Below are 24,828 nucleotides of genomic sequence, written 5' to 3' on the forward strand. Positions count from 1 at the left end.
GACATTAAAAAAATTAGTTAGACCTGCAAGCATAAGGGAGCCAGAAAGGACCCATGTCTGCACAAATTCCTAGTGGTAGATATGAACTTTTGATTGTGTCTAGCAGTCCAGCCCTAACACAGTGCTAGTGGTCATGGGTGGTAGGAAGGTTTAGATTTCCCAGTCCTATCAGAACACCCTGCATGGGACAATTTACTGACTGTACATGGGGAAAAGACAGCACCATTACTTTCATCACACCATGGAGAGCAAATTAAGGTCCTGCTGTTCACAGCAATTTCCAGAGAAAGGGAGGAGCTGGGGGGAAAATCTGAACTTCTCAGTCCTGTGGGGATAGCTTAACTGACAGCAAGAGAAGTCCTTTCCCCACTGCAGTACAGGGTGGCGGTGCGAAAGAGAGGATATCTTTGCCTGCAGATGAGAAAATGATGTAGTTGGGTAAAGCTATATACAGTCATACACAGTGCCCAGCTCTTAGCTCTGCTGGTGCATCAGTTCTGCCCTTCAGTTCCTCACCTCTTCGTATGCTTTTTGGCATGAAGGAGGGTTTGTGTTCAAAGGGCATTCTGAGCTCATCTACAGACTTCTTGTGTTGCTATTATTTGCATTTTGAGTAGCATGGGGACATTTCTTAATCGTTGTGCCTCAGTTTCCTCCCCTGTAAAATAAAAACACCTTGTTTTTAGCCAGAGTGGCTCATGTATGCATCTCACTGTACTTCACAAAGGCAAACAGCTTTATTTTCATGCTGCAGATAGGGCTACTGAGGCAGAGATGTAGTAGAGGTGTGAGGTAAGTTGCCCACAGTCCCTCTGTATGTCAGCTATAGAGTTTGTAACGTAGCTCAAACCAGCATCCTACCTACTATACTACATTGCAGTACAGGGCTAGTAACACTTACTTGGCTTCCTCACAGACTGCTCTGAGGGTAGATTTATTAACATCTGTAATGCACCTTGATAGTCTAAAATGAAAAGTGATAGAGAAATGCATCGTGTTATTACACCTCTGGACCCTCACACAACTTTGCCAACATCTCTCAGTTCTGACCTGCAGTAAAAACTTGCTATTACAGCTTTGGGCCTTTGCCAAGCAGAGACTTCAAATCATGTCAAATTGTGCAATGGTTTTGCAGTGTGCACACAATCAGAACTGGAACAAAGCCCCCAAACTCATTTTTACTTGCAACTTAAGTAAGACTTGAGCTTAGGTCTCCAGACATCAAAGGCCTGCTATTACCTCTGAAGGTTTTTAAACCTAATTAAACTGCAGTGCACTTTGCTGAGCAGGAGCTTTTCACATGATGCATCTGTCTTTTCTTTTAACTAATGAACAATTTCTACATTCTTTAAGAACTTGCATTAAGTTCTCAATGGTATCTCCAACAGGCAATATTTACTGAGAAATCAGCTTTACTAAAAGAATTGTTTTAAAATGCTTGGGGCCAAACTGAAATCCATGGAGGCTGGGCCAGGCCATGCCTACAGGATAAACTTACTGTGCTCCTAAGCCGTGTCCTCACGTACCTCCTAGACTGCCATGTTTGCATGGTGCTTTGGGTGAGCTTGCTAGCACTTCTGAGTGACTGTGACAGTTAGAAATCTTATGGCACTGTTAGGACATGGCTGGACCATGGAGGTTTAGGAGGCAGTCTGCTCAGACCACCATGACATGCTTGAGGATACCGCTCTGTAGTCTGGGAAATTTATCACATAGATATGGCTTGAAAAAAGTCTGACCCTTGAAATCTGCAGGCAAGCAAAATATTACAGAGTGGTGTAAGGGACAGAGGAGACTGGCAAAGCCAGCAAGAACCTCAGTTTGCACAAAATCAAAATAATAATCTGAAGTCATTGGTCCAGACTCTGATTTCAGTTAAGGTAGTGTAAATTAATTGGGAAATGCAATAGTTTCATAGTTATTAGGGTCGGAACCTATTAGATCATTGAGTCCGACCCCCTGCCCTAGGCAGGAAAGAGTGCTGGGGTCAGATGGCCCCAGCCAGGCGTCTGTCCAATCTCCTTTTGAATATTTCTAAGAAAGGGGACAACACCACCTCAATTATGACTCCGAGGTCCCTTTCGGCAGCTGTGCTGCTTAGAATGGTCCCTCCCAGTCTATAGGAGTGCTGATGATTCTTGCCCCCCAGGTGCAGACTTCCTTAGAATTGTCTACTAATCTAGAAAATATTCTCTATTATAAATGACATCTGACAAAATACCTTTTTGCTTATGTAAGCTCATGCCTCCTTGCACCAGTTAGCACCTAAGGTGCCACCGTGCTCTACCTTTTGCCTGACTAACATGGCTAACTGCCTCCATTATAAATAGCTGTCTATAAAATGTCTCTGGTCCTTAAGGCTACTTTTGTGTTCCACGTTCCTGGGATATCCCCACTGAAGCTAGAGGATACATTAAGGAACATAGACAGAACTGCATAATGCAGAACTGAGCCTTCAACTCAGTGTAAAAATCCCATTAATAAGAAATTTATGACATCTGTAAACTATGCAATGAGGCACGTCCCTTCAAACAGTGAAGGTAAAATCCTAACTCCATGGAAGTCACTAGCAAAACTTCCAAATTTCATTTTGGGTGCTTAAAGCAACTTATTTTCACATCCAGCATTAGGCAATTACTTGGTGTTTGCTTGAAAAAACAAAACAAAACAGTAGTTAAGTTAAAAAAAAGGAAATTAGTTATAACAAGTACCAGCTCATATGCCATAGCAGGAAAATACATTCGCCTGTGGACTCAACTTCAAATGTACAAGTTAGAGTTAAGGGGGAAGATGTGGGCTGAGCTGCAGTTGCATCAGAGTTTTTCAAATAATAATCTAAGGCCACAAAACATCATTCTTTAGGGAGCTGGTTTTAAGTGAGAAAAAAGCAAATGCCCTACCCTGCCCCCCAATATTGCAGTTGCTCTTCTCTCCTCTCCTAGAAGTGTCAGCTCCATGACTAAGCACTATCTCTGAAGATGATTTCAGAAATAAGGACGTGAAGCTAACTAGACGTCCACGCATCCAAAACACTGTGATCAGGGAGAATGCTGGGAAGCTGCTTTCAGGGGGACTGGATAGGATTTGTCAAATGCTGACATGTATAAATGCTCCCTGATGTATCAGAAGGACTCCTTCATTTATGATATGCCAGTTTGACATATCTAAGTTCATACAATCCCCTGGCAGAAGGCTTGGGAACACAACAGAGCAGCAGTATGCCTTCTGCTGATGTCCTAAGCCCCAGATTTCCTCAGGAACTTAAACTGAAGTCCAGGTGGGTTGTGACCATGACTTTCCTCATAGCACTTTTATCAACAGTAGTTATCAGCACTAGTATCTTGACAAAATTCAGATGAGAAGGAAGTAGATAGTTGTCCATCTAAAGTCCTGATGTTCTGACTGAATATGGACTTCTTCACACTCTTTCCTGGTCAGGCCACAGCTGGAGTACTGCGTCCGGTTCTGGGCACCGCACTTCAGAAGGGATGTGGACAGCATGGAGAGGGTCCAGAGGAGGGCCTCCCACATGGTCAGGGGACAGCAGGGCAGGCTCTACGAGGAGAGGCTACGGGACCTGAACTTGTTCAGCCTCCACAAGAGAAGGCTGAGGGGGGGCCTGGTGGCAGTCTATAAACTTACTAGGGGGGACCAGTGGGGTTTGGGAGAGACCTTGTTCCCCCAAGCGCCTCCTGGAGTAACAAGGAATAACAGCCACAAGTTGTTAGAGAATAGGTTTAGACTAGACATTAGAAGGCACTAACTACTTCACAGTCAGGGCAGCTAGGACCTGGAACCAACTTCCAAGGGAAGTGGTGATAGCTCCAACCCTGGGGGTCTTTAAGAGGAGGCTCAACGTTTACCTGGCTGGGGTCATTTGAGCCAGGTTTTCTCTCCTGCCCAGGGAAGGGGGTCAGACTAGAAGATCTAAAAGGTCCCTTCCGACCCTACCAACTACAAATCTATGAAACAACTGTGGACAGTTACAGCCTGCTGTTCAAATACCACCACCATCCACTCCAGGGTGGCTGCATTTCTATGGTTTCTGGATTGCTCCCCTGCTGGAAAGAAGTTTACTGAGTGCTTTAGCGATTTCTTAGTGGAAAACACCATCTAAACATCAGTGATTATTAATGCCCCCATTGTTTATTATTCCCGATGTGGCTGTTATAAGGGTGACTGGCACATTCTCATTTATGTGACTGTGACTGGCAGGCTGTCACACCTCTGCAATCTATAATGGAAACCACACTATTCATATTTTTCTCTCCTTGTTTACCACAAGGCATCCATCTCCTAAATCACCTAAAGAAATTCCCCTCCTCCTCTTAGACCCTGCAGGCAAAATTCAACAACATGTCACCCAAGCTGGAACACATCAACTTGTAATGATGCGCAGCTGAGCTGTGTTCAATCTTTTGGCTCTTGGAATTGGAAGATTCGGTATAATGGGTAAAGAAAAAAAAATTAAAAAAGAAGGCATAAGACAAAGCTTATCAGTGCCAACACTCTAGCTGCTATGGTAACATATTTGCATCCGCAACAAGAGCAACAGAAATAGAAAGGGAAAGGAAAAGTTTCAGCAGTCATGATCTAGTTTTTCTTCGCAAAGATTTTAAACACTAGCCAGACTGGAATACTCAAATTATAAGTTATAACCATAATACACCATGAATAGTAAAGCCTGATACTTACGTAGCAGCTTTCTCCAAAAATCTCATAGCATTTTAAAGGCTGTAAAGACCAGAAATACCACCCCACAGCACTGACCTATGCATGCGAGTTCGGAAGGCAAGTCATTATGGAAGTTGCATTACCTTTTCTCACCACTAAACCTGATGCATACTAGCATGGGGCAGCTTGTGGGTGAAGTTTTGCCCTATTTTCCTGTTGATCCATGGCTGCCACCGCGTTTTCCATCTGTTGTGATTTGTGGATGGTTGGGTTGTATTGGCCCTCTCTCACTAATTACTTGCTTTGGTGGGCTTTGCTCAGGAATCCCAGTTACCACAAAGGCTGGCCCTCTGTGGTTCTCAGATTTGCCCATCTGATCCTAACCCTGACCCTACTCGTTAGTCTTCTTTCCCCCACTTAACTGTCCTTTCTACCTTTGTGGCCACTTCCCTGTCCCCTCACTGTCATTCCTGTGGCTTATTCCTTTTGGAAGGATTCCAAATCACTTAAGAAAACAATAGAAATCATATCTAAGGCATAGCACCAGTCAGAACATGAGTTAGTGTGTAAGGAAACACAGCTTTGATGCATGTGTTTTATAGGACCAAACCCTGAACTCCTTACTCCGTGCATGATCAGCCCCACACTGCTAGAGTTCCCACTGAAGCAAAGAACGTGTCTGCTTTTGGAAGTCTCTTTACTGGGAAACATCTCAGAATATAAACCTAGCTTTATTCATGGTATGTTGCAAGATACACTTATTCCATTTAGCTGTTAATCTTCTTGCTGTGTTCCTGCTTTAGTGACTGCAAGTAAGCACCTACTGACAGGAAACAGGGTAATCAGCAGTAATAAAAATAGAACTAAAATAATTAAGAGCACGTGGTAGATTAAAAGCATAAATCCTGAATACTTTTCCCAACTTTTAGTTAGTCCTTCAGGCAAAACATCCATGACTTCATTTGGAAATTTTGCCAGAATAAGTAAAGAATCCCTGCGTAAAGATGTCAGTACTTGATTTATTTACATGCAGTCAGGAACAAATAGCATAATATTTGATTACTGGTTAAATAAGAAAAAAATTCTAATTCAAATGTCAGAATATCAAATACAAACCCTCTTTAAAAAAGATGCAAGCTCAAGATTCAGATGAGCCTCGGTTCTGCATGAACCTCTTCTGATTAGACAATGATTCCACCAGTTGCATGAATCAAAGGATACTAAAACTTTGATTGGTGATTTCAAAGTTCCATAAGTTTATCCTCAGGTCATCAGCTGACATGTAGGTTTCATAGTCACTATTTACGGATATGGAGTTGATGTGATATGTGTGTGCATTGGCAAACACTCTTCTGGGGGTGGCCTCCACCATTAGATCCATGGGCCTCAGCACAGGTACCTGGCAAGGCAAGGGAAAAAAAGGAAAAACAGGGTGTTAAGATTTAAAAAAAAAATCTCAGAATTAAAGAGTTCATTGCAACGTGCATATCAATGTACTCAGGCCCCTATAAACAAATGAAAGCCCAGTTTAGTTCATTTAAAGCGCTGGCCACGTATAGGGGACATGACATGAATTAGCTTTTGCCTCAGGCTCAAGGCTTGAATCTGACCTAGATCAGTACAGTTTCACAGCAGTAGTTCGTCCTGTGACTGTTTGATGCACTGTGTAAAATAGGTCGGTGGTCTTAGTCCAGTTCTCATTTGATAGTTGCATGTATCGCTAACATCACCATCTCAGCTGATACTCACTAACCCTTTGCTGGCAGTTTTTAGTCCCAATGGATTTGATCGTGCCCTACAAATTAATTCAGACCTCAGTAATTTTATAAGTTAGTATACATATTGCAGCCAGGACACTGAGCAGTAGAAAGTAAACCAAATGTAGAAATTCTTTATTTTCAGAAAGCAGAAATTGGTCGGGTCAGGTTTGAGTAATCCAATAAAAAAGACCTACTACCCTTTATCCCACTGCCACTCTGGCCAGGAGTCCCTCTTTGGCTTCTCATACAATTTCTGCCTCAGTTTTCCTATTTACTAAAAAAGAGACAATATTGATTTAATTCACAGGGCTCTTGTAATAAGACATTAAAAGGTTCTGATTTATGAGGGCATTTCAGAACTAACGGCAATTGCAAAATAAAACTATTTTGTGGGCAGTGATCATTTACTGGACCACATCACTTTTCTACATATAGTTGTAATCAATGGGTGCATTCAACAGTGCTGTTATCAGCGTTCATTGCTGTTGTGTACTTTTCTACTTTGTCGCAGACATACAGCCATTTTGTTCTTAGTTTCTGAAACACCCTAGAGAAAACAAAAGAAAAGCCTGCTCTTTTTCAGAACTAACTGCTATACTGCATTACTCTGAACAGCCTATTTAAGGCTATGCAGTAAGACCCTTTTGTCAGATCTACACGAATGGAGTCCTGTGTCCACATCCAGGTTCATATACCAGAATGGTATTTTAGAGATAAATGTTTATACTTGGGTTTACATTGAATGTCCTAAATGCAAGCACCGTTTATTCGTGTTAAATCCAAATATGTAAAAAGCCAAAAAAGAGAGAACATGACTATAGTTTTCTCAATCACTTCCATTCAGCAATTTCTTTACTGTCTGCTATCAAGCCAATGATTTTTAACAGGGACACCTCAGTCAGTATTGATTTTTATCTCTTCATATTAAAAAAATGGAATTCGAGACAATAAGAGAGAAAAACATAGAAACTATAAAGTAGAAGATGATACAGGAAAAAAGAAACTGTGACATGCAGTTTTTCTTTTACATTTATCAACTGGACCTCATGCAAGTCATCAGTGAATGAACTGATGCAGTCAAAAACTGTATGCAAAGAAAAGCATAAGTAATATTATCAGCCACAACACTCTTAAGGCAACTTAATACAGTAGAAAGGTGTTAGCCTATGCTTCCTTTTGCCAATAAACTGTTCCCTCAAGCTACTTCGTTACTGTGTGTATTAGCTGTATACTGCCCAAAGAGATTTCACATGGCTGCTGAGGTGGGGATGGGGGTATGACTGCCAGGATCAAGTGACACTAGAACATAGGAACTGCCAGCTCAGAGCCTGAGCTTAATGTGATGAGCCTGCTTTCTAATTCAGCCTGACATATTCAATGATGCATCATTTGCTGTTGAAGGACTTTGCTCAGCCATCTGGGGACATGGTCTAGCATTTTGCTCAGAGACTGCAGGAAGCAGGCTGTCATTCAGACTGTCAGAAACATGATGGCTTGCATAGGTGAAGGGTTCAAGTGTTACACCAGGACTTTCTAGAAACAAAATAAATACCAGCATGTAAAGGTTTTGGTATAAGATTTAATTCACCATAATTCTGATATGCAATAAAGCTATTTCTAGATTGTTATACTACATTCTCTAACCCCATCTTCATTGACATCTCCAAAGCCCATGCTAATGTCTGCAACAATTGGTGCTGGTAGAACAAACAAATCTGTTTAAGCATAGTGGTTATTCTCTACAGCTCCAAATGTGGACTGAGTTACTCAATGTAATTAACTTATTTGTATAGAAAAGCTTTCTGTAAACAAATTAGTTTTCGTGAGAGAAGGTGCTTACTAATGGTACAGTTAACATTTGTCTTCAACTAATACAAGTCTCTACTGCAAGCTGGTTGTCTGTCTACCCTGGATCCCAGTTTATGTTCAAAGCCAATGAAAATTACGCTGGCATAAAGGTGTGGTATGTCCAGTCTTTTTTCTACTCCCCTTAAGCTGCCAGAGTCCGGCAATGGTGATATCTAGTATTTGCTCTCCTCCTTCCTCTGCAGTGCAATAGACAACCAAAGTGAGTGGGGTTCTTGGGGCTCCAACAGGGGTAGCAGCAGGTGATAGCAAGATAGGATATACCTCTCTCATCGCAACAAAGCAATTCAACCACGTTGCTTTAAAAATTACACGTGGCTCAAGAAACACAATCCAAACCAAATACATATATTTTTCTTAATACAGTTGTATTTATGGGCCACAGCTCTGATGCTGTTGTTATAGGCAGCTATGCTTAGAAAGGGAAGGGGGGAAAGAGATAGAAACAAACAACCATTGGAGGTAGGAACATTTGTATGTGTTCAGAGATTCCCAAAGAAAAGAAATGCAGGTGATTTCATCAAACAGTCCCATTTTCTTGCTCATTTTGACTGCAGAGCATTTAAGTTACTTGGAATTTGTACTGAGAATATTTAGCACAAGGGGAAAAGGTTTTTTTTCTCTTTTCATCATCACTTGCGTTCATATATTCCTCTGAAAACAAAAGCTTGATTCCTTTCATTATCATACAGAGATGAAGCAATGAAAAGAAGATCCTTGGATTTTGTGAAAATGAAAGCAATTCTAGTTCTCCTGTAGAAAGGAGGTCAGGGAAGGAAGCAAACCATTTGGCTTGGGAAGCCTAAGTAAAAGAAGTCAATCGTTAAGTAAAAAATGACTTCTGCCTGTAGTCTGTCCCCTGGCCAGTACTGGTTTGTTCTCTGCTATATATTTTCCAGTCCTCCATCTAGTCAAGGTTTAAAAGGTCTCAAGCTACATAGCTGCAGATGCTTCCCTTGGGAGACTATTCCAGTTTCACAGACCTCCTCATTACAATTCTGCTTAACATACAACAAATGGAGACAAAAAAACCCCTATGGTCTATTGTATTACTACTACAAACTACCTTGCATACTCCAAAGATCTGCTATGCTGAATCGTAACCACTAGAAATTTAAGGTAGAAGGCAACGAACTTAGAATTACAGCGCTTAGCAACTGTTAAATGAAAATGCCTAAAAAAATGTCTGGTCATTTGACAGCAATTAAAAAAAGCTTTAAAAAAAATTTCTAATAGCTAATTGCCCTTGTGTTAGCCTCTATCTAACCCAGACCACTTCTACTTGCAGTGTCCTGACAATCTTGAACAATACAGAAGACTTCTAAATGCATTCCCTATTCAATTACTGAACTAACCTGCAGGGCAGTATCTGGTATTATATATACCCATTATTAAAGGGTAATTCAGTGTAACAAACCGAATCAAGTACATACAAAGGCTGTCAAATAAAATAAACTGCTAACAAATTAAATTACTTTCTGTTTTCGGGAAGGAGAATGTCAGTCATTTTTCATCTTTAAAAATATATGTCTTAATTTTTCTTTTTGATTTTAAAGAAGGACCCCTCTTGCAATTCAGAGGCTATTGCACCCGTCTGATATGCATATGATGCTCAAGTCTGTTCTCCTTGCTTTGCAAAGTCTTCCCCTTTCCCGAATTAATGAAGCACTAATCCTCCTGTGAGCTGTAAAATTCATTTCTGCCATGGTTCAGTGGCAGATATGGTTCAAAAAACAAGAGACCCAGCCCAGCCTTGGCCTCTTTTCATACTTGAGAATTACTTTTCTTTCCTCCAGATTCTGCCTTTAATCAAAAAGATCATGGCAGAGTTAATCCAATAAACATAACTATTATTCTCTGGTTATCATCAGGTTTCTTCCTTTTATTATGTGTTATGCTGACTGTCACAACATACTACCTTCTCCTGCTAGAGAAGAGCTTAGTGGGGCAGAATTTGTTTCTATATTTAAATTCAGACTAATGCTGCTCTACTGAATTTGCTTCCACTTATAACATCATCTTTCTCAATCCTCCCATGTTTAGATGTATGACCCAGCTTCTGGAGTCATGTGATTTTACATGAACTCTCACAAACAAAAAAGGCCAGCATGCATTTTTTTTCAAATACACAATGACTATTATGTCAGTCTTATGCTCTTTGGGACCAAGTTCACAATTTATAAAAAGCAAACCCTTCCATGTCTCACAAATGTGTCAGGAACACTATTTTTTCATTTTATTGCTAGTGCAATTTCTGTTATAATTTCTCTTGTAATTAGTCTTCTCCTTTTGTGGTTGCAATCTTAAAAAATAAGGGTGAAGTTTGTTCACTTACATACTCATTCACACATATGGGAATGGGGTTGGTGATAACTAATGTGTGGCAAAGGTTAGAAATTAATGACCTAAAACAATTATCAATCTAGCATAATTCAAATGCTGCAGGATTCCCTCCTTCTGCTTAACTGAACTTGTTCTGAAAACTTCAAGTCAGGATTCTGCATCTCCAATGCAAGTAATTTTCAGCAACACCTGAACTCTGTAGAACTTACAGAATTTGGGTGTTAAATAAATAAAGTCCACTGAAATTAGGGATGTGTGGAACCTAGGCCTAATGTTACTAAACAACTACAGAAATTAATATTGGACTGCCCCCTCATCTTGGATTGCCAGGGGCCGTGCTCCTTTGAAACTTCATAATGAAGTTTCCCCCACCAAGAAATTCTGCAATGAAGATGAATCAGCTGACTATAGGTGGAACTAAAATGGTGAGATATGTGCATGGCTCCATGGGTAACTCAAGTGAAAAGCCTTCAACTGGAGAGCTTTTTGGCTTCCTGATTCTGGTTATAGTCCACATGCTGCAGCTCTGTCTTGCTGCAAATAAGCTAATGGCGATTATTCTTTTGTCTTTCACTCAGGCATCACCAAGCTTTGTATAGGTTGGAATGATAAACAAATGTGTACAACGGGTTTGAGGTCCCTCAGCTTCTGAGTTTGTGACAAGTAATCTAAAAATGTCATTAAAAGAAAATCAGACTTTAACAGCAGCAGCAAATCAGTGATCTTCAAATAGAGTAGAACCTGGATCAGTTATATTTGGATGATTCTCAACCCCCTTAATTTTCAGGATGGGCCACTCAGCTGTTTACTGTGACTTTTACTTCAAAGGGTGCCATATCTCTGATCAGTGCCTCTCTGGAATACCTCAGCAGTCCTAGGCATCTAACTGGAGAAGAAGCAGCTTTTGAAATAAAAATTGCAGCAAACATCTGGAACGCATCAGTGATCCCACACGGATGTTTACTGTGGCTCTATGTAGTCCAAATTACTTTACAAACCCCGCTCTTTGCAGAAAGATAAGAAATGTATTCCTGAAAATTATCCAGGTTCTACTGGATATAATGACACTAAAAAAATACTCCAGCAAGGAAGGTACTGGATCATTCTTTCCATTTATAGATGGAAAAACTGAGACAGAGAGGGACACAGCAACTTGTGCCAAGTTGGACAGTATGTCAGTGTCAGAGCTGGGAGTAGGCCCCAGGTGTTCTGGTTCGCCATGCCCTGCTCTGTTTTCCCTCACAATTATTTAATATGTTAGAGATACAATAGCTTGCCTTGCTTCTTAAGTGCATTTGGTAGAAGTAACTGCTTTCCTTAAATGCAGTCATATTTGAGTAAACTGCTTTTTGTGGGCAATGTTCAAATCTGCCTCTGAACTGGAAATCAATTATTTACAAGACTTAAAAGTCATGAGCAGCCTAGTTGCTTTATGGTAGCAAATCCAAAATTGCAGTGGTGACCTGCTGGTTTGTCTCTGGTTGTATACCTGCACGGTACTCAGGGTTCAAAAAATTAAGCAACTTGCAAAAGGTCTGATAGCCCTGAGTACAGATTTGTAAAACTGCAATTCTTCTTGTGTCCTTGTCATAAAATAGATGAATTTCCAGAATGGTGCACAAGTGACGGCTCTTTCCATTGCTGCAGTGAGGTCCTACTTCTTACAAGCCTTATCAAGAAGTCAGCAAATGAGAGGGTGCTTCATAGTCTGCACTTCACCACACTTGTGTATATTTGTGTCATTGGAGTAGCCCCATTTGATCATGTTTGTTTTTGATCTCTTAGTTTGCGTGTGTAGGTGAGTCAGGCATCACCATGTTGGCAAGTCTAGATCAACTGCTCTGGGAAGGTCCTCCTAGTGTTCCAGATCCATTTCAAAGCATCTGATTGCGCATAATCTTTCCTTCCGTAATCTCAGTCAAGCCCTGTCAGCCATCATGTCCAATAGATCAAAACTGGTCACAAAACTTTTTTGTGTTTTAAGCCATTTAGTTACTTCTTCTGGACCCCATTCTGTCTGCCGTGTTCTTTCTTTTTGGCTCGCTACTTTTTTTCTGATACCAAGTGGTTCAATGCCAGCCAGGAAATACAGGCTACCCTTTGGTGTTGACTTCAGACATCCTGTTACTTCATGATAGCTGTCATTTAGAACTAGGTCTAGTTTCTTGGCATGAATTGATTGTTCCCATACTGGACATGCATACTCAGCAGTGGAGTAACACAAGGCAATACCAGTGGTTCATAATGTAGCTGGGTTTGCTCCACTCTGACATGACCAACTTTTGAAGTATGTTGTTAGAGGTGCTGACTTTCCATCTTTATGCTTGCTTTGACGGTAACTGTTCCAGTCAGTGCAGCCCCCAAGTACACAGGGTTCGGATGATTAGTCACTGGGACTCCATCCAAGGTGGTGTTTAATTTCCATTTGGCTTGTCTATGGCATAGGTGAAAAGCTGTGACCTGTGTCCTAGCTGGTTTGGCACAAAGCTGGTTCTTACTGTTGTAATCTGAGAGGTTGTGCAGTGTACATATTAGTGTGTTCTCGACAGCAGCAAAGTCCTTCTCTTGCGGCATGATGCACAGAATATCAGCATATATTAAGCTCCTCCTATTACTCTGTTGTATGAGTTGGTCATTGGTATATCTGATAAAAAGGACTGGTGCTAACACACTACCCTGCAGGAGGCTGTTTTGTTGTTGTCTCCAGTGGCTCCAGATCTTGCACAGTTTTACATAAAGATGTCCATTCTCCAAAACAGATCTTGTTAGTTAGGGCTGTCTCTGCTGCAGTAGTGTCTTCTGAGAAAGGATCTCTTTGAAACATTTGCTGATATTTTTTGTATTTGGCTGCTAGCATGGGAGTGAACCCTGGCATATACTCAGTTCTGCATCCTTGTGGTATATATACATCTCTTGGAGGTGTTGCACAGTTCATTCATAAAGAGGTTGTCATTTTCCAAAACTGGTTTGATGTGTGTCACTTTTTGTCAAGGTCTTCAGGAAAGCTTCTTCAGACTTTCTTAAAATTGAAGCATCTACCTTTACACAAACACCACACCTGCCTCCCATCCCCCTAATATCCCAGGTATATCAAGGAAGCAAACTCAGGCTTCATTGCAGAAAACTGCATTCACAAGCGCCAGGGGGGCTCTGCTCCACTCTAGCCACAGCACTGGCTGGCACCCATGGGTCAGGGAATGGGCAGCTGCGGGTCCCTTCCAGCAGGGCCAGGGGAGGGCAGGGGGCTGTAGGCTGGGAGTGAGGAGAGCTGGTGGGGTGGATAGGGGGAGGGGTGAGTCTGCAGGTCAGGAGTGAAGGGCACCAGCAGGGCTGGGAGTGAGGAGCACTGGCAAAGCCAGGAGGCTGAGGGTCAGGAGTGAGGGGCACCAGCAGAGATGGGGGGCTGCAGGTTGGGAGTAAGAGGTGGCAGCACAGCTTGGGGTGGGGGCTGAAGGTTGGGAGCAGCACCAGCATTTCAGGGCTGCTCAGCACCACAAAGCATCAGGGGGGACAGCCAAAGCAGGACCTATGTCCGGCTGAGCAAAGGGGGCAGCGAGAGCTCTGATTTTCTATGATAAAAAACCCCAAATCAAATGCCAAAATATATAGGTATTTAAAATGTATTATAATGATTGAAGCACGAGTAGGCTTCCAAATTGTTTTAAAATTGTAAATATATCAATAAACATTGTATTCAGCTGACACACACACATACACATTTCATTTTAATTGTGGAAAAACACGGATTTTAGATTTTTTAATCAGAGAATTTGGGATTGTTAAACAGAGAAAGCCAGGATCCCTGCTAATAACAGCCTGGTCAATTGTTAGGAAACCTAAATATCCAAGCTGAAAAAATGCCGTTATTACACATAAGAGCAAGGGAATACTGGAATATTTCAGGCACTGCAGTCCAACACCTCTCACTGCAGCCCATGTTGTACATATAATAGCACTTCTGTAGGAAATGATGATGATGATGAAAGTCTTAGAGATCTGAAATCCCATTTTTAATAATTATAGTGGGATACATTCTGCACTTAGTTGTGTGGGTGTAGCTCCCACACAGACAAACCCTGTAGCTAATCATACCAGGAAAATTAAATATATCTATTAGTTTAGTGGATTACTTCAGTTTTGCATCTGTGTTACTTAGAGCAGAATTTGTTCACTCCCATTGCTAGCAGCCAAATATAAAAAATACCAGTACTACAGTGAAACATGAGTCTATACATGAGGGCAGAATTTCACGCAGTGAAATTACAGCAGCTGAAGTCCAGACTAGGCCTTTTATTTAACAAGGAAAAACATAATCTGGTTATAACTGCAAAACATCAGCACTAGTTCTTTGAGGCCAAATCTTGTGAGGTGCTAAGCATATTCCATCAGCTAAGTTTCTCTCTAGATTTTATTTTAGAGTTTTATTTTTTAATTCTCCAAGGCAGGTTATTTGCTGTCAGCAGCGCACATAACTGCCAATGATGGCTGGAGATTAATATTTTGCAGGCAGAATATGCATCAAAGACTGTTTTCATGGCAGACTTACAATTTCATGCTCTCTCTGACTTTGTCTTATTGGGCTTTTTTCATGAAGTGAGAGAAAATACCTTCCTGCATGAAGATAAACTTACTATCTAATTACCAGTGCATGTAATCTATAATTCTGCCAGCTCCATGTTTTCCCTAGACATTTCCATCCCCTCTAAACATTACATTTACACTAATGCTATTTCTTTTATCATTTATTACTGATGATTTTTTCATACAATTATATGCAAGTGCAGAAACATTCTAGTACATCAAACAGCTATATGTTTGCTAGGGAACAGTGAGCCTGTGCTGCACTAAACTATTAATGTTAGGCTGCCCAAGGGGCTATGGCTCATAGCTGTGGATAAGCAGCAAAAAGATGAGCAGGTTTTGGAATTCTGCTAAGGGAACAAGAGCTTGTCCATATTAAGGTCCATCACAAGGGCCACAAAGTCCATCATCTAGGCCCATTCGTTTGTGGGATGAATAAACATCCATGGCCTGATCCTATCATAAGCTGGAAAGGCTTTCTGAGGCTGGCTGCTGGATCAGAGAGTGCTGAGTCTGAACTGGACAAAGATTAACAATTCAGTGTCCTTAACAGCTTGAAAAATATGGTCCCCAAAAGAGGTACAAAGCAGTGAACACACTAGAGTACAGACTGTCTTAAACAGATGTGAATGACCTGATTGGCCTTTTTTGATGTCATACTGTCACATACTGTCTATCATCGGGAGCTTATCACTGACCAGAAGAGAAACATCCATGGTCTCTTATGCAAACTGGGTAAAACAAAAAAGGCACAGGGGGAAGACAATAGAAACTAGTATCTCAGTAGCTCAACTTACACAGTAATATTTAAAAGCTCTGAAATAAAAGTAGCAAAAACAAAGATGCAAGGAGATCTAAACTGCTCTGCTACTGACTCACTTCCTGACCTTGGGCATGTCAGATAATCTCTCTGCTTCTGTTTCTCCATCTATAAAATGGGCATATAGAGTCTTATCTGTTCCAGATGGATGTTGTGAAGTTTAATGCTGAAGCTTCACAATTCTTTCGTATTCAGACTTGTGACCAGTGCCCAGTAGGTATTCAGATACAGGTATTCTAATGCAACCTGTTTTCATTTCTGCAAACTGGCCACCTGAGCCTGGATGATAGATGCAAGTCTTTTGATATGTTCTTTGCTCTTTATCAGACTGTAGCCACAGTAGTGGCGTGCACAATAAAGATGGTAAGGCTGACGCTGCCGAGCAGAGGAGGGAGTGCATTTGCTTTAATGAATGTGCTTAGCGCTTCTTGACAGACCTGCCAGCAGGAGTCCTGTTGAGCTTTTCAATTACTGTTTCACTATAGAGCAGACTCTTGGCACACTGAATTGCTCCAGCACCAGCACACATGCAGATATTCAGAGCACACCCACAGCTAATGGAATCAGAACTGGCTGGGAAGAAAAATAAAGCAATATTTCATTGCTTGCTAAGATCCAGCTTCCCGTAACACGGCCAAGCTCTCCATCCCCGCGGCAGCATAATACAACACAATGGGGTGGAGAGCAGGAGGGGGTAGTAGAAAAAAAGAGGTAGGCAGACTGGCACACTGTTTGCATGCCGCATGCAGGCTCCAAAAGCTCCCCTCTTGCTTTTAGTCAGAGTTCACTGTGGTTGTTCCTGAATGGGGTAGAAAAGGGTTATTTCCCTTTTGTTATTGCTCCATTATATCTATGCTACCATTTTGTTCTGGGGAGGGGGAGTAGGGAAGAGAAGAAGGGATTTTGATAAGGAAACAGCAGTAGAATGGTGTGAGCAAAAATGCAACTCACACAGAATGAAATGACTGCTCCGAGCAGGGCCCAGAGGGTCTCTCCCGCTGGGGAAGGTATTGCCACACAGACCATCTCCTGCCACTCAGAAATACTGTTTGTAATGGGGCAAGGGCTTCTAGGCCTGGAGGTGTCAGGGCCTTTGGCACTTTGATGCTTACAGACACTGAGGTTTGCTTCCTTTAGCTCTAAAATTCATCCCCAATGACACAGCTTGCACAACAGTTGAGAAAAGGAGCCAGGACCCCTTTCCCCAAAGAGGCAGCCTGCATGCCAGCACTGCACTCTTTGGGCTTAACTGTGCTTTATTAAAGACAGAGAAGAGGTAGCCAGGTTGGGATGTGCCTGTGCGGGGGTGATTATTTCAGCTGGAGGACTACTTAACAAGTTTTGGTGAGCTGTTGAGGGCCACATGGGTAGCCTCGCCCTGTGAAAGCTGCCCCGCCCCCCTGGTTGCCATCTTGGGACCAAAAGTCCCATCCCTAACCCCTGACCTTTGCCACCAGAAGTCCCTCTCATTGCCCCCCAGAAATACTCCTTTGGGGAGGGAGGGGGGTTGCCATCCTGGAATGAGAAAAAACCCAAAATCAAACACCTACTATAAAAAAAACCCAAAGTCAAACACCTACTATAACATATTTTAATTTTAATACAAAAATATTTGTCATGACTTGTGTTTACAAAGTGTATATAGAGATGCTTCCATAATAACTCAAAAATAAAGTCTTAGTCTTGTATATTGTGTGTGGGGGTCTGGGGTGTGGTTGGGGTGGTGAGGTGTGAATGACGGGGTTTGTGTGCGTGTATGGTGGGATGTGGGGGGGTGTGGGGGGCAATAGGGTATGTTGGAGATGTGCATTTGAGGGAGGTCTGTGGGAGTGGGGTGTGGGTGTGTGGCTTTTGTGGGGTGTGAGGGATTGTGGCAGGGTGTGGGGACACCCCATGCCCTCCCCCTTGGTGTGCACAGCCCCCATTGGCGGCAGCAGGAGCACCAGCCAGTGGCAGGTGCTCATGCGTGACGCAGGTGCTGCTGCCCGGTGCCTCATGGCTCCAGCCGGTGCTGCACACAGGAGGGAGGAGCACAGCCCGGGTAGGATGCCTCTATTGCTGGGGTTCCCATGTGCAGCTCTTGCACTTGCTCAGCATGGAAGGAAAGCTGTACACACTGAAGCCCACTGCCTTCTCCGCCCCTGCTGCACAGGTTCTGGGACTCTGCTGGAAGTGGAGGGGAGCCCTAGACCTTACTTCCTCACCAAGTCCCGGGATCTGCGCGATGGCGTGGGGAAGGCAGCGGGCTCCAGGAGCTTCCTTTCTGTGCGCCGCGAGTGTAAGAACTGGATTTGCATATGGGGAATGCTGTGCGACAGAGGCAGCCTGGCTGGGCTGCGCTTCTTGTCCTCACGTGCAGCGGTGGCTGGAGCTACGCACCGCTGGGCGGCAGCACCTGTGCTGGGCACAAGTGCCTGCCACCTGCTGGTGCTCCTGCTGCCGCTGACGGGCTGAGTGCACTGTGGAGGAAGGGTGTGGGGTGTTCCCCACACCTCCCCACCTTCCCTCACACCCACAATCTGCCCACCACAGCTTCGTGCTCCCGCCGCCCCCCTGGGTGCAAGCTCCGTGCTGCCGCCAGCCCCACACTCTGCACTCCTGCCCAGCTGCCGCTCCCCCTCTGCCCCCACCACTTCCCCACCTGCTGCCCAGAGTGAGAGGGATGCTGGGGAAGCTGAGCAGGTCCCCCAGTGGCTGCAGCAGTGGCAGCAGCAGCCCTGCCCAGAAGCTGCCTGCTGACTGGGCCAGGCCCTTCCACCCACAAGGGTGGGAGTGAGAAGCAATAGAGCAGGGGTGGGCAATTATTTTGGGCAGAGGGCTGCTTGCTGAGTTTTGGCAAGCCATTGAGGGCCACATGACAGGCAGCCCAGGGCAGATAAATATTAATTTCCTAAATTTTTTAGGGTCCCTGTGTGCCGTGTTTTGCCCACCCCTGCAATAGAGGATGTTAGCAGAGGTGTGTGTATTCCCTCTTGGATGGAAGAGCTGGGCAAGGTACAACTAGCTGGCAAGTGCTCGCAGGCTGGATGAAAGTGCTGGCCCGCAGGCCATATTTTGCCTGCCCCTGTGCTTGTGGCACCCCTTCATTGTGCATATTTCCTCTCATACCGAGCACAGGGGGGAGCTCATGCTACTCTGCATTAAAGTAGGTCTTTGTTATCACAAGCAAAACCTAGAGACAGGCCACTTCTGCATCTCTACTTTGGCTCCACCATGCCCATAAATGAGGGTGACTGAAGGAAATGTGGTTGGACATCTAAGCTCTCCAGAGATCCAGTGCGCTTGTTAGATGTTCTGAAAGCCCCAGTGTAGACTGGGGAGACCCCCAGAGCTGCAGTAGAAAACACGACACAGAGCATGTCTGACCCCAGGCTCTCTCCAGAGTTTAGGACCCTAACTCAGGGCTGCACACCAGGTGCCTACTCTGCTCAACACAGCACACAGACCTAATCACTATGCTGTGAGGTCTGACTTCCTCTGACTTGCTATTCTGGCCCCGTGCATTCTTGGCTGCTTCAGACGGGAAGGTGCTCCCATGCTATTACATAATTCAGCGGGCATTATGGTGGCAGAGGGTCAGAAACTCAGATCTACCGCTTTCTGGCTGAGTGCTCTGTTTATAAGGTGGCTGTTGTGCAAAGGTCACCATTTCTTCATCCAGCTGTGTTTGAGAGCTAAACTAACACTGCCTGCTCTATTTTGTACTGAAATCAATGCCGCTGGTGCATGTTGGTCACAGTATCCCTATCAGAATCAGGCGCAGGAGGGACTTAGAGCCTGCTCCACCTTCTGTTTGGTTTACAGCAAAGCTTAGGCTGAAGCTAGGTGACCAGCTGCACCTTTAGAGCACAGGAGCCTAAGTTTAGCCATGTAGGAATCTGCTCAGTGTTCTGTTTAATTTGGCTACTGCACTTATTTCCTTAGGCCTCTTCTTTGGACTGTGACATCACTACATTGTACAGGCCTGAAGTTTTGACAGTCATAACTAATGCTGACAAAAAAAGTAAAAACAATCTGAAATCATGAGTAAAAGCACCAAGCTTGGTTTGCTGTCACTCACATGTTCATATCTTCTGGGAAACTGCCAAGTATTTGTGAAAACATTTCTGAAGCCCAAAAGAGAAAAGAACTTAGGTGACTAACCATGCAATACAAATAGTTAAAGAAACACACACGTATTTTCAAACAACACAGACAGACTGAAAATCATTAGCTCCAACTCCTCAGTCAGTACTTCTGAATAGAGAATATAATATTTAGGGAAAAAAACACCAACCCAATAGGTACAGTGATCAAAACATGACTTATTAAAAATAAAAAGCAGTTCAAGTCATTTTAGGTTCCTAATTTTTTGTGCATCTGTTCTATCATGGCACTATTTTTAATTGAGGATTCTTGTAAAATTATCAGTCATAATTAAACTATCTGTCCTTAAGTTATGAAACAGATTTGCTAAGTCTTTTGTTAAGTTCAAAAACTGGTATGTTAAATCTCAGTTTTATTGACTGTTTACAATTTAACTCCACAAAGGATGCAATTTTTAAAAATGTGCTTGCTTATGTATTTTTCTCATCCAAAAAGAGCCAATGTCAGTAGAAGCCCATGCAGCAGCTTTATAGGTTTCTCCACTTTTGATAAACAGGGAGAATTATGCAAAGGCACAGTTGAATTATCAAACACAGATACACAGTAATCTAATTCCATCTGATAATTCTGGCTGGCACATTGTTTTTATAGTACGCCTAGACACAGATATTGACACTGTAATTGGTGTGAAAAAACAGTTGAGTAGGGAAAAAATCTGGAAGGTCAACTCTGGTCATCAGCACTTCAGGAGGAGTTTACCAATATTAAATGGATGAATAATGAGTTTGCACCAGAGAAGAAAGAATCCAGCTCATGACCAGGGAAAGAGCAAAAAAAAAGAGATACAAAGGAAAAATAACCTCTCTTCCCTCTTTCTGCAAGCTGAAGCATTACTGGCATGCTGTTGATAAAGGATTAAAACTGGAAGGAAGATATTAAAATATTTTTAAAATTTAATTCCATTTCTAGAAATGTGTAGGAAAACAGCCCTGCAACTCTCTGGCTACAAGTAGAGGTTTTGGCATCCTGGCCAAACTCCCAATACATGTAATTACATCTTCTGCCTCCTGATACCTGGATCCCCCCCTCGTTTCAGTTGTAAGTGATACTCTTTAATCCTGAGAGATCAGTTAACTGGACATACAGCTGCAGATCAGTTTGGAGCATACTAGCTATTCCCTCCTTCCCTCCAGCCATGCCCTTTACCCCTGATATGTCAGCAGCAGGGAAGGTATGTGCTGTAAAATCTCCTTTTCACTAGCTCTCAGCACTTGATTGTTACCCTCAAAAACAGGGTGACTCTTGTTACACTAAGCTAACTGATTTTATGGTCAGATTGCATGAGCAGGGTTGTGAACGGTGGCCACATTATACCAGGTAACCAGGGCCCTGGCCTTTTTTCTTTATAGAGAGACAGTACTTGACAAGTGACAAAAATCAAGCGAGTCTAAGAAAGTGCACTTCATAGGTCACAACACAATCCAGTGGTTTGGCTTGGGGTGAAGAGCAGACTAACAACCTGTCCTGCTCCAGATTATAAGTGTTTAAGCAAGTCTGCCCCATTAGCCCCAAACCACCAGAAGTACATTCTGAGCTCAGCTGAGCATGCAGATATTGCACATACAACTGCTTTATACCAATTTGAGTAATGCAAATTGGGATTTTTTTTTATTTCTGTAGCAGTGGTTTGATGATGATCTGATTGTTTGAAATTGATTAGTTCTGCCACATGCATTTTATAGCACTTCATTCTTTTTAAAAAGCTAAATGTTTCAAATTACTCTAGTTGCCATTTAAATGATAATGTTTTTTGAGAATACAGAAAAAAAGAAAAGAAAATACAAACCTCTGTACTGTGGAATAAATACTCGTCTGACACCACAGACAAAGCCATTGTGCTAGCAGAATAATAATTTTTATCAGAAGCATCTTTTCCCCTGTCTATAGCAAACTGCTGATTCTTCAAGAGCACGTAGATGTGTGTATGGTGCAAAGGGAATAAAATACAAATTCTCTATAAAACTGTCCCCAAAAGCCCAGAAATTTGCATGCTTTGACAAGGGAGGTATAAAAGAATTTATGATGGATTTTGTTAGGATTAAGAGAGTGAGATGGCAGCTCTTAATCAAAGACAGCTTCATGATAACCACCCAGGGGTGGAGCATTACTACATATGCTAAGCACAGCCATGTGGCACTTTGTGCAATTTACTTATCATATTTGGCTGTGTTTGAGTGGAACTAATGGCTGCTGTAATTTATACTGAAATCATGAAGGACTTACTGCCTCGTCAATGTACACAAGTGTATGGGAGCTGCTGCGATTAGTAGTTTTTAGAATTTTATTTGTTAACGCTCCTGAAATGTAATGGGCTGAGAGACTTAGAGGCCAAAGTCCTCAGTGTAGCCACAAAGGCTGCAAATAGAAAGCAGCTCCCTGGTCTAACTCATGGGGCTTCACAGAAAGTGGTGAGCACTGCTCCTAGTGCACACAGACAGAAATTGCATGAAGGAACTCCATTTTGAAGTGCCTTCATCTGAACCCTCATACAATGAGGTCTCAGACTCTGGCAGGATCAGGCCCTTTTAAAGTAGTCTGCAGCTGTGCACCTGTGTTTGATCATGGCTGTAGACCACTTTCTGGGGCCGGATTGGGTGAAAATTGTCGTGTCTGTCTGCACCCAATAGCAGCAGAGCACAAATAAAGCCAGTGCTTGTTTCGTGCCAACCTCCATCCAGCCAAGGGATTGCCTACAATGGAGCAGCTGGGATTTATTCCTCACTTCCTTAGCCTCACTCCTGAGATTGCTATTGAGCCTGCAGACTGCATGGGTAAGTGTCGACATTTGCCCACTGGGAACTGGCTCAGGATCACCCCACTCATTTCACATATTGCAGATCTCAAACAGACATCAGATATGAACGTCAGTCATCAACCTGGACAAAGATTAAAAACAGCGACCTTGATCAACAGTTTTCTTATTCTATTAATAGTAGCCAGAACCATCAGCTTTTAAGAGGCCAGCTACAGTCATTTTTAAAATACATTGGGCCAAATTCAAAAGCACAGGTTAAAAAAATATGTAGGTTGCTTTCAATGGTATGGATCTAATTTTGGATTCCAGTGTGCAGAATATGCAACAGAAGAAAGGTTTATGCCTCAAGCACAGTGAAACGCCCAGGGGGGCGGGGGGCTGGAGGAAAGGGAGTAGTTACAACCATGTGCGATAGCAGGCAGGGAGAGTCAGAGGGACCAAAGCAAAAATTCTAAGCAATTGCTCACAGTTTTTCAGGCCACCACACAAAGGAGACCGCAATGTAGTCTGGACCAGCTGGGTTAGATTCCTGAACCCAAAGGAATTCCTGGTTTAATTCCGCTAAATAAATGAAATTGCATCAAGGATGAATTTCACCTCTCTGAGCAGGAAGAGACTGAAGGCACTGCAAAGGTTCTGCACTGGAGGGAGTCTCATTCAGAAAAGGGAACCACTAGGGTTGCGTTGAGTGTGGCTTTTAAAGGAAATCTATCTAGCTCTCAGCCAGACTTTGGCTTGGATATGGGGACTTGAGTGATGAATGCAATATTTATATTTATGGAAAGGTAAAGGGCTAGAGAATTTTTTTCTTCTGCTGGGGAAGAATAGGAAGAGATGGCCTCAGCTGCACAATAGAGAGCTAACAAAGTTACAAAAAATTGAGACAAGGCTTTCTTTCCAGTGAAGATGCACGTGAAAGGGAAATGCTAGTAAGGGAATAACCATCTCATTTTGACAGAGGAGCCTTACAGTCCCATTTTATTTCAAAGAAAATCTATTACTTGTTCACCCATCTCACATGTCTCCTTAGATTACCCAGAGCTGTATTTTCATTGTGTTTGTATAACATACTTTTCATTTCTTCCTTGGGTCCCTGAGGATTTCAGCAACAGAAAGGGTACATCCTGACATTTTATATACAAGAAAGGAATTCCTTCTCGAACCGGAAAACAAAATGCAGCACTGGCCAGGGAAACTGAAGATTACTTGCATCCTTTGTGCATCTGTCTTGTTGCAGAAGTGCCCCTGGCTGCAGAATACAATGAGAGTTGTGAGTTGGGTGGGAATTCATGGTTGTGTTATGGGCACTTTTTATTAGCATGGACTGCAAAAAATGTGGTTACAGAGATTCTCTTTAGAAAATATCCCTAGTTTAGGAACCTCGCTGTTAGGCTCAAAGTCAAGCAAGCCAGCTCCATGTTACTCTTCAGGTAGCATTCCCAGAAAAAAAATCAAAGTAAAACTTGGCCCACAACATTTAAATCAATCTAAGGCTAACCTGTGGCAGTGCAGGCTAAGGTGCATGATTGACAGCCCAAAGATTGCAAGTCTGAGGCCACAGCAGCAGCACTCATGGAGCAGCCAGTCAGCTTCCAACAAATCTATTTCCAACTCTAAATACTTTGTCACAAGGACATGAAAAAGGAAAGGAAGGCACTAAAGTGTGATGCGTTTAGTCAGATTTAGTTGTACTTTGGTTTATACATAGTCCCACTAAAGTCAATGGGACTTAACACAAGGTAAACTATTACCCATTGCGTGTAAGGACATTATAAATATATCCTGTAATATGCATCCTAACTTGTATGCTCTATACCAGATTTCCCTATGACTTCACTTCATTCCTTGTTTGGAGGTATAATTTACATTAAGAAAATCTCAGC

At 42.7% G+C, this 24,828-nt stretch overlaps 1 protein-coding gene and 1 long non-coding RNA gene across 4 annotated transcripts in view; one reads left to right on the top strand and one right to left on the bottom strand.

Annotated features, from left to right (window-relative positions):
* LOC109290012 overlaps positions 1-24,828 on the top strand; it is a 169,951-nt gene that overhangs the window by 89,536 nt on the left and 55,587 nt on the right. The window lies entirely within an intron of this gene.
* Positions 1-24,828, bottom strand: part of PPP2R2B (protein phosphatase 2 regulatory subunit Bbeta) — a 354,176-nt gene that overhangs the window by 20,809 nt on the left and 308,539 nt on the right. For all 3 annotated transcript variants that reach the window (XM_019506382.1, XM_019506383.1, XM_019506384.1), the window contains one exon: positions 5,896-6,073. In XM_019506382.1, the coding sequence (XP_019361927.1) occupies positions 5,896-6,073 (178 nt within the window). The remainder of the gene's footprint in view (positions 1-5,895; positions 6,074-24,828) is intronic.

Source organism: Gavialis gangeticus, unplaced genomic scaffold, assembly GCF_001723915.1.
Source record: "Gavialis gangeticus isolate Ggan-Ray unplaced genomic scaffold, GavGan_comp1, whole genome shotgun sequence".
NCBI classification, from domain to species: domain Eukaryota; kingdom Metazoa; phylum Chordata; order Crocodylia; family Gavialidae; genus Gavialis; species Gavialis gangeticus.